Source organism: Ranitomeya imitator, chromosome 1 (genome assembly GCF_032444005.1).
Source record: "Ranitomeya imitator isolate aRanImi1 chromosome 1, aRanImi1.pri, whole genome shotgun sequence".
Lineage (NCBI taxonomy): Eukaryota > Metazoa > Chordata > Amphibia > Anura > Dendrobatidae > Ranitomeya > Ranitomeya imitator.
The window spans coordinates 23,179,641-23,192,091 of record NC_091282.1 but is presented as its reverse complement, the minus strand read 5'-3'; the positions used below and the strand labels follow the sequence as shown (position 1 = coordinate 23,192,091).

Genomic DNA, 12,451 nt, shown 5'->3' with positions numbered 1-12,451 from the left:
GATCCTTCAGATGGAACCTGAAAACCCACCTCTTGAAGAAAGCTTACAGTCAGCAATGACCCCGCTGCCTCCTCACCACTACCGGTGCTACCACCTCACCAACACCAGAGCTGCTGCAATTAACCAACCTATTTTCTCCTTCCCCACCATCTTGTGGAATGTAAGCTTGCAAGGGCAGGGTCCTCTCCCCTCTGTATCAGTCTGTCATTGTTAGTTTGTTTACTGTAAGTGATATCTGTAATTTGTATGTAACCTCTTCTCATGTACAGCACCATGGAATAAATGGTGCTGTATAAATAATAATAAAACAACACCATAAAGACCATGGAGATCTGCAAAAATATACCATGAAGACCAAGGAAGTCTCCAAACAACACCAAGAAGACCAAGGAGGTCGCAAAACAAATCAAGGACAAAGTTGTTGAGAAGTAAAAGTCAGGGTTGGGACATTAAAAAAATATCCTAATCTCTGATGATCCCCGGAGCACCATCAAAACCATTATCATCAAATGGAAAGAACATGGTATCACAACAAACCTGCCAAAAGAGAGCGCACACCAAAACTCAGCCTGGGCAAGGAGGGCATTAATCAGAGAGGCAGCACAGAGACCAAAGGGAATCCTGAAGGATCTGCAGAGTTCTCAAGCAGAGACTGTAGTATATGTCCATATGATCACAATAAGCCTTACACTCCATAGAGATGGCCTTTATGGAAAGGTGGGCAGAAAAAGCCTTTACTTACACACAAAAATTATAAGGTTCGTATTAAGTTTGCCAAAAGACATGTGGGAAACTCCCCAAATGTATGGAGGCAGGTGCTGTGATCAGATGATACAAAAACTGAACTTTACGACCACAAAGGTAAATGGTATATCTGGCAACAACCCAACACTGCTCATCACCCCAAGAACACCACCCCATAATTAAGTATGGTGGTGGCAGCATCATGCTGTGTGGAAGTTTTTTGGCAGCACGGACAGGGGAAATGGTCCGAGTCAAGGGAAAAATGGATGGTGTCAAATACAGGGATATTCTTGAGCAAAACCTGTTTCAGTCTGTCAGTGATTTGAGACTGGGACGGAGGTTTACCTTCCAACAAGACAATGATCTAAAGCATACTGCTATCAACGCTCGACTGGTGTAAGTGAAATGTGTAAATGTTCTTGAGTGGTCAAGTCACAGCCCAGTCCTTAATCCAATGGACAATCTGTGGTCAGACTTGAAGATTGCAATTCACCAGAGGAAACATCTAACGTGAAGGAGCTAGAACAGTTTTGCCTTGATGAATTAGCAAAAATATCAATGGCGAGATGTGGAAAGCTCATAGAGGCTTATCCAAAGTGACTTGCAGCTGTAATTGCTGCAAAAGGAGGCTCTACAAAGTACTGACTTTAGGGGGGTGAATAGTTATATCATGATTAAGGGTGCTTGGCCACCAGAAACGCGTTGATATCGCATTTTATCCTTTGTAATTGCTGATGTTTTTATCCTCCACTGAATATATTTTCAAGCGAATAAAGAAAGAAGTTTTTTTCACTACCTCGTTGAGCTGGATTCCTCATTTCTTCTTTGATTTGCTACGCCCTGACACAGCGGTTCCGTGCTCCGAGTCTCCAAGGATGTCGACCATGGTGAGCTGGACTTTGTTTGATTGGGTGAATAGTTATGCACACCGAAATTTTCAGTTATTTTGTCCTATTTGTTGTTCACTTCACAATAAAAAGAAAACCAAATGTTCCCAGTTGTTGGCATGTTCTGTACATGAATTGGTGCAAACTCTAAAAAAAAAGCAGTAAAATTTCAGGTTGTGAGGTAACAAAAGAGGAAAAATGCCAAGGGTGAGGTGAGGGGTGGGGTGACTACTTTCGCAAACCACTGTACATTTTTTCTTAGAATGCTGTTTGGATGCCATGTCACCTTTGTCGGGCCCATGAGGTATCAGAACAGCAGATAAAAAATGAATCGTTTCGCCATCTTGGAAACTGACCACGTTTACCCTTCAAATGTTATATAGAAATTCATAATTTAGGGCTTGTAATTGTTTCCTTTTCACAGTAAGTAATTGGAGAAAGAGCCGCACAGAGTGTAACGCAGCTTCTCCCCTGTAAGGAGAAATTGGGTACGTAATAGTATAGCCATGGCACCTTGCACCTATTCACACTAGCTTTATTCTGTTCGGTAGTGCTGGTCTGTGTTTTGCATTATTTGAGCACATACCAGTCACTGATGGCAGGAGCGTTACTGGGTTTTTGGAGGGTAGATATTGGTGGAATATTTGTCAGGCACATTCTTGCACCTATAGAGACCCTGTAGTACCAGTACTGTGGAAACCCCCAAAAAGTGCCCCTGTGTTGGAATCTACACCCCTTCAGGTATTCTTACTACTAGGGTGTAGTAGGTATTTTGGCCTCAGAAATGGAAGCTCAGTAAATGTTTGTGAGTAATCACTGAGGCGCAGTCTCACACATTTTTTTTTCACATTTTGTACAACTACTGTTTATTAATAAAGTATTATACCATATCCATTATTGCTCCTAATTTTTACATATATTCTCTATGCTTTGCACTATATGGGAACATACATACGCTCTTTAGCTAAATATTTGATGAGATTATTATTATAGGTTTCATATTCTAACACTTCTATAGGGTCATAGGAAGTTATACCTTCATATTCAGTTAAATTGGTTTTCTAGGAGTGTCATACATATCTGGGCAAACTGCGAGGCTTGGAAGGAAGAGTGTTACTCGCCTGTCCTGGCCTCCTTCTCTTATGGCCGACTTTCTCAGGTAACTTGGCAAATTTCTCCAACATCATCACCTTAGTCCATATAACGCCGGCAGATACCAGATGCTTGGGTATTATCTAGTGTCACAAAACTCTCCTGCTCGCTGAACATGTAGATGAGACTGTAAAGCGCACACCAAGCTGAGTCTACACACACACACCGCACTTCTCGCTTTTCCACTCGACATTTCGTTAGGCCAGCGAGTCGCCTGCCCTAACATTCGGCACTGGAGCATACACTCTGTAGCACAGCCATACTTTCCCTCTTTGAGGTTGCGGGCAATTTATAGCAGGACGGAATAATCTTACTAAGTTTTAGATTTAATATAGAAAATGATTAGAGCTTTAAACAAACATTAAAGGGACACTGTCACCTGAATTTGGAGGGAACAATCTTCAGCCATGGAGGCGGGGTTTTTGGGTGTTTGATTCACCCTTTCCTTACTCGCTGGCTGCATGCTGGCTGCAATATTGGATTGAAGTTCTTTCTCTGTCTTCCATAGTACACGCTTGCGCAAGGCAAGATGACCAGAGCCCAACTAGTTTTAATACTAGAGGTTAGGACTATCCCGATGGGTACACCTTGTCGCGGTGTGATGGCTTTTACACTTTTTAAAAAAAATCAAAACCAGTGTTTGCTAAGTCCTTTATGTTATTTATATGGGTATATGTTCATTCTGTTTCTATCTTAGGTTTTGTCTGCATTTTCTTGCACTGAATCAAGTTGGTAATGAACTGGGTCCCCTTGCCGGTCAGTCGCCTTGTCAGCCCTAATGGATGACAGAGCTGTGACTTCTAGGTACCGAGTAGCATAAGCTACCACCGTTAGGATGAATCGCTTCCTAGAACTACTGGGCATGGCCACAGGCAAAATAATATCTCAAGCAATTCTCTGGAATGGTCATCATTGATGGGGTAGTGACCAATGCTCTCTTGGGCAGAGGTTACGATTTCTCCACCATTTGGCACATAATATAAGACCACAGTTTGGGTTAATAAAAGTTGTGAAAACCGTTCAAAGGGAAACAAACAACTGCGTCTCAATAAGGGTTTGGGGGGTCATCTGCACCATACTGAGATACCGACCGTCCCAGATCACCACCTGATAAGACATTGATATGAATCTTCTCCGAACCCCCTCACTTCCTTTAATCGCCTTCCTGAACCCCAGTCACCGTAAACTACCTATATCATCTGGACAGCAGGGTTGATTATTAAAAGGGATTTTTCTGGGATTATATCCTTACAATAAATAAGTTTCGGTTGGACTAAAGTATTCTCAGTACTGGTGTTCCTGAGCCCCAACATAAAAATGTGTCACCATCAATTACGGGAGATGGTTGGCTTGGGAGAGGGGGGTACCCTCTATTTTGTCATGGCAGATAGTGCTGATATATCCCACTTTACTGCACACAAAACACTTGTAGTAATTAAATGCTGGTCTTCAGGTAGGAGATGGAGATAGAGGTGGACATATCATTGGTGCCACCTGTGTGGCCGTATAGAAAAAAAAGGTGGAATTGTGCATTATGATGAGCCATTTGGCTGCAAAGGGCCCACATGTTGCTTTTGTACAGAAGCCTCTTCTCTTTGTATCCACCAGTGGATGGTGAAGTGTCTCCTTAACCCCTTCATGACCCAGCCTATTTTGACCTTAAAGACCTTGCCGTTTTTTGCAATTCTGACCAGTGTCCCTTTATGAGGTAATAACTCAGGAACGCTTCAACGGATCCTTGCGGTTCTGAGATTGCTTTTTCGTGACATATTGGGCTTCATGTTAGTGGTAAATTTAGGTCAATAAATTCTGCGTTTATTTGTGATAAAAACGGAAATTTGGCGAAAATTTTGAAAATTTCGCAATATTCACATTTTGAATTTTTATTCTGTTAAACCAGAGAGTTATGTGACACAAAATAGTTAATAAATAACATTTTCCACATGTTTACTTTACATCAGCACAATTTTGGAAACAAAATTTTTTTTTGCTAGGAAGTTATAAGGGTTAAAATTTGACCAGCGATTTCTCATTTTTACAACGAAATTTACAAAACCATTTTTTTTAGGGACCACCTCACATTTGAAGTCAGTTTGAGGGGTCTATATGGCTCAAAATACCCAAAAGTGACACCATTCTAAAAACTGCACCCCTCAAGGTACTCAAAACCACATTCAAGAAGTTTATTAACCCTTTAGGTGCTTCACAGCAGCAGAAGCAACATGGAAGGAAAAAATGAACATTTAACTTTTTAGTCACAAAAATTATATTTTAGCAACAATTTTTTTATTTTCCCAATGGTGAAAGGAGAAACTGAGCCACGAAAGTTGTTGTCCAATTTGTCCTGAGTACGCTGATACCTCATATGTGGGGGTAAACCACTGTTTGGGCGCACGGCAGGGCATGGAAGGGAAGGAGCGCCATTTGACTTTTTGAATGAAAAACTGGCTCCACTCTTTAGCGGACACCATGTCACGTTTGGAGAGCCCCCGTGTGCCTAAAAATTGGAGCTCCCCCACAAGTGACCCCATTTTGGAAAGTAGACGCCCCAAGGAACTTATCTAGATGCATAGCACTTTGAACCCCCAGGTGCTTCACAAATTGATCCGTAAAAATGAAAAAGTACTTTTTTTTCACAAAAAAATTCTTTTAGCCTCAATTTTTTCATTTTCACATGGGCAACAGGATAAAATGGATCCTAAAATTTGTTGGGCAATTTCTCCTGAGTACACCAATACCTCACATGTGGGGGTAAACCACTGTTTGGGCACATGGTAAGGCTCGGAAGGGAAGGAGCGCCATTTGACTTTTTGAATGAAAAATTATCTCCATCGTTAGCGGACACCATGTCGTGTTTGGAGAGCCCCTGTGTGCCTAAACATTGGCGCTCCCCCACAAGTGACCACATTTTGGAAACTAGCCCCCCCAAGGAACTTATCTAGATGCCTAGTGAGCACTTTAAACCCTCATGTGCTTCACAAATTGATCTGTAAAAATGAAAAAGTACTTTTTTTTCACAAAAAAATTCTTTTCGCCTCAATTTTTTCATTTTCACATGGGCAATAGGATAAAATGGATCATAAAATTTGTTGGGCAATTTCTCCCGAGTACGCTGATACCCCATATGTGGGGGTAAACCACTGTTTGGGCACTCGGCAGGGCTCGGAAGGGAAGGCGCGCCATTTGACTTTTTGAATGGAAAATTAGCTCCAATTGTTAGCGGACACCATGTCGCGTTTGGAGAGCCCCTGTGTGCCTAAACATTGGAGCTCCCCCACAAGTGACCCCATTTTGTTTGAAAACTAGACCCCCCAAGGAACTTATCTAGATGCATATTGAGCACTTTAAACCCCCAGGTGCTTCACAGAAGTTTATAACGCAGAGCCATGAAAAAAAAACAATAATTTTTCTTTCCTCAAAAATGATTTTTTAGCCTGGAATTTCCTATTTTGCCAAGGATAATAGGAGAAATTGGACCCCAAATATTGTTGTCCAGTTTGTCCTGAGTACGCTGATACCCCACATGTGGGGGTAAACCACTGTTTGGGCGCACGGCAGGGCTCGGAAGGGAAGGCATGCCATTTGGCTTTTTAAATGGAAAATTAGCTCCAATCATTAGCGGACACCATGTCACGTTTGGAGAGCCCCTGTGTGCCTAAACATTGGAGATCCCCCAGAAATGACCCCATGTTGGAAACTAGACCCCCAAAGGAACTAATCTAGATGTGTGGTGAGGACTTTGAACCCCCAAGTGCTTCACAGAAGTTTATAACGCAGAGCCATGAAAATAAAAAAAAAAAATATTTTCTCAAAAATGATCTTTTAGCCTGCAATTTTTTATTTTCCCAAGGGTAACAGGAGAAATTTGACCCCAAAAGTTGTTGTCCAGTTTCTCCTGAGTACGCTGATACCCCATATGTGGGGGTAAACCACTGTTTGGGCACATGCCGGGGCTCGGAAGTGAAGTAGTGACGTTTTGAAATGCAGACTTTGATGGAATGCTCTGTGGGCGTCACGTTGCGTTTGCAGAGCTCCTGATGTGGCTTAACAGTAGAAATCCCCCACAAGTGACCCCATTTTGGAAACTAGTCCCCGAAAGGAACTTATCTAGATGTGTGGTGAGCACTTTGAACCCCCAAGTGCTTCACAGAAGTTTATAATGCAGAGCCGTGAAAATAATAAATACGTTTTCTTTCCTCAAAAATAATTATTTAGCCCATAAATTTTTAATTTTCCCAAGGGTAACAGGAGAAATTTGACCCCAATATTTGTTGTCCAGTTTCTCCTGAGTACGGTGATACCCCATATGTGGGGGTAAACTACTGTTTGGGCACATGCCGGGGCTCGGAATTGAAGTAGTGACGTTTTGAAATGCAGACTTTGATGGAATGGTCTGCGGGCGTCACGTTGCGTTTGCAGAGCCCCTGATGTGGCTAAACAGTAGAAACCCCCCACAAGTGACCCCATTTTGGAAACTAGACCCCGAAAGGAACTTATCTAGATGTGTGGTGAGCACTTTGAACCCCCAAGTGCTTCATAGAAGTTTATAATGCAGAGCCGTGAAAATAATAAATACGTTTTCTTTCCTCACAAATAATTATTTAGCCCAGAATTTTTTATTTTCCCAAGGGTTACAGGAGAAATTGGACCCCAAAAGTTGTTGTCCAGTTTCTCCTGAGTACGCTGATACCCCATGTGTGGAGGTAAACCACTGTTTGGGCACACGTCGGGCCTCAGAAGGGAAGTAGTGACTTTTGAAATGCAGACTTTGATGGAATGGTCTGCGGGCTTCACGTTGCGTTTGCAGAGCCCCTGGTGTGCCTAAACAGTAGAAACCCCCCACAAGTGACCCCATTTTAGAAACTAGACCCCCCTAGGAACTTATCTAGATATGTGGTGAGCACTTTGATCCCCCAAGTGCTTCACAGACGTTTACAACGCAGAGCCGTGAAAATAAAAAATCATTTTTCTTTCCTCAAAAATGATGTTTTAGCGAGCTTTTTTTTATTTTCACAAGGGTAACAGGAGAAATTGGACCCCAGTAATTGTTGCGCAGTCTATCCTGAGTATGCTGGTACCCCATATGTGGGGGTAAACCACTGTTTGGGCACACGTCGGGGCTCGGAATTGAGGGAGCACCATTTGACTTTTTGAATATGAGATTGGCTGGAATCAATGGTGGCGCCATGTTGCGTTTGGAGACCCCTGATGTGCCTAAACAGTGGAAACCCCTCAATTCTACCGCCAACACTAACCCCCCCACACCCCTAACCCTAATCCCAACCCTAACCCCAACACACCCCTAGCCACAACCCTAACCCCAACACACCCCTAACCCTAACCACAACCCTAATTCCAACCCTAACCCTAAGGCTATGTGCCCACGTTGCGGATTCGTGTGAGATTTTTCAGCACCATTTTTGAAAAATCCGCGGGTAAAAGGCACTGCGTTTTACCTGCGGATTTTCCGCAGATTTCCAGTGTTTTTTGTGCGGATTTCACCTGCGGATTCCTATTGAGGAACAGGTGTAAAACGCTGCGGAATCCGCACAAAGAATTTACATGCTGCAGAAAATACAACGCAGCGTTTCCGCGCGGTATTTTCCGCACCATGGGCACAGCGGATTTGGTTTTCCATAGGTTTACATGGTACTGGAAACCTGATGGAACACTGCTGCGAATCCGCAGCGGCCAATCCGCTGCGGATCCGCAGCCAAATCCGCACCGTGTGCACATGGCCTAATTCTAAAGGTATGTGCACACGCTGCGGAAAACGCTGCGGATCCGCAGCAGTTTCCCATGAGTTTACAGTTCAATGTAAACCTATGGGAAACAAAAATCGCTGTACACATGCTGCAGAAAAACTGCACGGAAACGCAGCAGTTTACATTCCGCAGCATGTCACTTCTTTGTGCGGATTCCGCAGCGGTTTTACAACTGCTGAAATAGAAAATCGCAGTTGTAAAACCGCAGTGAAATGCGCAGAAAAAACGTGGTAAATCCGCCATAAATCCGCAGCGGTTTAGCACTGCGGATTTATCAAATCCGCAGCGGAAAAATCCGCAGAGGACCAGAATACGTGTGCACATACCGAAACCCTAACCCTACCCTATTCTAACATTAGTCGAAAAAAAAAAAAAAACTTTATATTTTTATTGTCCCTACCTATGGGGGTGACAAAGGGAAGGGGGGGGTCATTTATTATCTTTTTTTATTTTGATCACTGAGATATAATCTATCTCAGTGATCAAAATTCACTTTGGAACGAATCTGCCGGCTGGCAGATTCGGCGGGCGCACTGCGCATGCGCCCGCCATTTTGGAAGATGGCGGCGCCCAGGGAGAAGACGGACGGACCCCGGCAGGATCGGTAAGTATGATGGGGTGGGGGGGAGCACGGGGGGGGGGGGGGGGTCGGAGCATGGGGGGTGGATCGGAGCGCGGGAGGGGTGGAACGGAGCACGGGAGGGGTGGAACGGAGCACGGGGGGGTGGAATGGAGCACGGGGGGGTGGATCGGAGTGCAGGGGGGGTGATTGGAGCACGGGGAGGGTGATTGGAGCACGGGGGGAAAGCGGACAAGAACACGGGGGGAGCGGAGCACAGGACGGAGGGGAGCCGGAGCAGTGTACCGGGCAGATCGGAGGGCTGGGGGGGGCGATCGGTGGGGTGAGGTGGGGGCACATTAGTGTTTCCAGCCATGGCCGATGATATTGCAGCATCGGCCATGGCTGGATTGTAATATTTCACCAGTTTTAATAGGTGAAATATTACAAATCGCTCTGATTGGCAGTTTCACTTTGAACAGCCAATCAGAGCGATCGTAGCCACGGGGGGGGGGGTGAAGCCACCCCCCCTGGGCTAAACTACCACTCCCCCTGTCCCTGCAGATCGGGTGAAATGGGAGTTAACCCTTTCACCCGATCTGCAGGGACGCGATCTTTCCATGACGCCACATAGGCTCATGGGTCAGATTGGCACCGACTTTCATGACGACTACGTGGCGTCATGGGTCGGGAAGGGGTTAAAGTCAGGTGGCAGGCGTAAGGGTGTTAGGTCTCAAACCTCAAGTCATTTATTTATTGAACACATTGTGCATCTACATGGCATTCTACAAAATATAGTTTCCGACCGGTGAATTCATTTCCAGATTTTGGAAGGCATTTTGCAACAAGATCAATGTAGAATTATCCTTTTCATATAATTACCACCAATATGTTGCCATTGTGCCATCCTGATGTCCCAGATGAGGACTGGAGATGGCCAGTCTGTGTAGGGTTGATTATCTTTACCTGTTCGTTAGCACTTTTGTGTTAATGAGAACACAGCCAAAGAGAACATTTGGTCTTCCTGTAGACCATTAACTCCTCGCTAATATGATTATCTCTGTATTGATGATGATGCTTAAAGCTGCAGTGATATTGTGCTTGTATTTGCGTAATCCACAACCATTAGCATTCTCCACCGTTGCCTTAATTTTTTCAGAAGTTTTCTGCTCCCTCAAATCCAGCAAGGTGTCTTTCATCTCCTTGGCTTCTCCTGACTTGAATGCTTCACTTCAAAAACCTGACCTGCACATCCAAACATAGACTGAGTGTGAACAGGTGCTGAACCCAGAGTCGCCAACTCGTATATAGTTAAATAAATAGGGCAGCACACTGCAGCGCCAAAACATGCAAACTTGAAAAAACGAAATTTGAACTGCATTACTGCACTAGAAATATGAAAAATTAGAGCTTTTAGCGCACAAAAATGGCCAATTTTATGTGTACCTCGTAGCCACGTTAAGGCATCTCTCTTATACGAGGTCCTAAGTTTGACCTACCTCACTGAGAATAAACGTCTCCATCTGAATGGGTACATGCAAAAACCTCTTCTTGGACTCAAATTCTCTCTCTATGTGGAGGGGTATTGGACCTACTATAATTAAAACACCTGAAGCTAGGAGGCGGGGAGTGCACGATCAGAAGGCTAGAGAATACATTTCAAAAACCTGACCTGCACATCCAAACAGACTGAGTGTGAACAGGTGCTGAACCCAGAGTCGCCAACTCGTATATAGTTAAATAAATAGGGCAGCACACTGCAGCGCCAAAACATGCAAACTTGAAAATATTTCTAGTGCAGTAATGCAGTTCAAATTTCGTTTTTTCAAGTTTGCATGTTTTGGCGCTGCAGTGTGCTGCCCTATTTATTTAACTATATACGAGTTGGCGACTCTGGGTTCAGCACCTGTTCACACTCAGTCTATGTTTGGATGTGCAGGTCAGGTTTTTGAAATGTATTCTCTAGCCTTCTGATCGTGCACTCCCCGCCTCCTAGCTTCAAGTGTTTTAATTATAGTAGGTCCAATACCCCTCCACATAGAGAGAGAATTTGAGTCCAAGAAGAGGTTTCACATGTACCCATTCAGATGGAGACGTTTATTCTCAGTGAGGTAGGTCAAACGTAGGACCTCGTATAAGAGAGATGCCTTAACGTGGCTACGAGGTACACATAAAATTGGCCATTTTTGTGCGCTAAAAGCTCTCATTTTTCATATTTCTAGTGCAGTAATGCAGTTCAAATTTCGTTTTTTCAAGTTTGCATGTTTTGGCGCTGCAGTGTGCTGCCCTATTTATTTAACTATATACGAGTTGGCGACTCTGGGTTCAGCACCTGTTCACACTCAGTCTATGTTTGGATGTGCAGGTCAGGTTTTTGAAATGTATTCTCTAGCCTTCTGATCGTGCACTCCCCGCCTCCTAGCTTCAGGTGTTTTAATTATAGTAGGTCCAATACCCCTCCACATAGAGAGAGAATTTGAGTCCAAGAAGAGGTTTTTACATGTACCCATTCAGATGGAGACGTTTATTCTCAGTGAGGTAGGTCAAACGTAGGACCTCGTATAAGAGAGATGCCTTAACGTGGCTACGAGGTACACATAAAATTGGCCATTTTTGTGCGCTAAAAGCTCTCATTTTTCATATTTCTAGTGCAGTAATGCAGTTCAAATTTCGTTTTTTCAAGTTTGCATGTTTTGGCGCTGCAGTGTGCTGCCCTATTTATTGAATGCTTCACTGTCCACAGTTTAGACACAGAAAAGTGCTAAGTTGTGCTGGTGAAATTGTCTGCTTGTATAAACAAACAACAATTATTGTGGACCGATATATGTCCTGATCAGTTAGTCACGGACATATTTACATAATTTTTAACTAGTCACAAGGGGAGTTTGGAATTTGGATATTTTAGGATAAGATTACAGGCAACCACAGGTTACAAACTAGATAGGGTTTGTTCATAACACAAATTTGTATTTAAGTTATGCCAACAGGGCTTGCAAATTCCCCCTAAACTAATACTTCATTGCTGCTACCCGCCGTCTGGTCCTCTTCTACCGCCATTGCACGCCACATCTCTGGCCTTTTCACTTTGGTCCAGGACTTCCTGGCACGTCATAAGATAGTGACTGATCCTTCTAATTCCCCCTGCTCAAAATACAGATCCTCCTAATCCCCACTGCTGTCAGAACAGTTCCTTGTGGTCTCCACTGCAGATTTTTGTAATCCCTACACTGCTGCATGTACAGTTCTTTGTGGTCCCCACTTCTTCCAGGACTGATCCTTGTGATCCCTTACTGCTGATTGTATCCCTTTTAGGTAATGTACCTTTTAAAATGACTATTTCTTGT

At 43.8% G+C, this 12,451-nt stretch overlaps 1 protein-coding gene across 1 annotated transcript in view; it reads right to left on the bottom strand.

Annotated features, from left to right (window-relative positions):
* LOC138658973 (zinc finger protein 585A-like) overlaps positions 1–12,451 on the bottom strand; it is a 57,862-nt gene that overhangs the window by 27,080 nt on the left and 18,331 nt on the right. Inside the window, exon 8 of the mRNA XM_069745874.1 lies at positions 5,555–5,563. Within this exon, the coding sequence (XP_069601975.1) occupies positions 5,555–5,563 (9 nt within the window). The remainder of the gene's footprint in view (positions 1–5,554; positions 5,564–12,451) is intronic.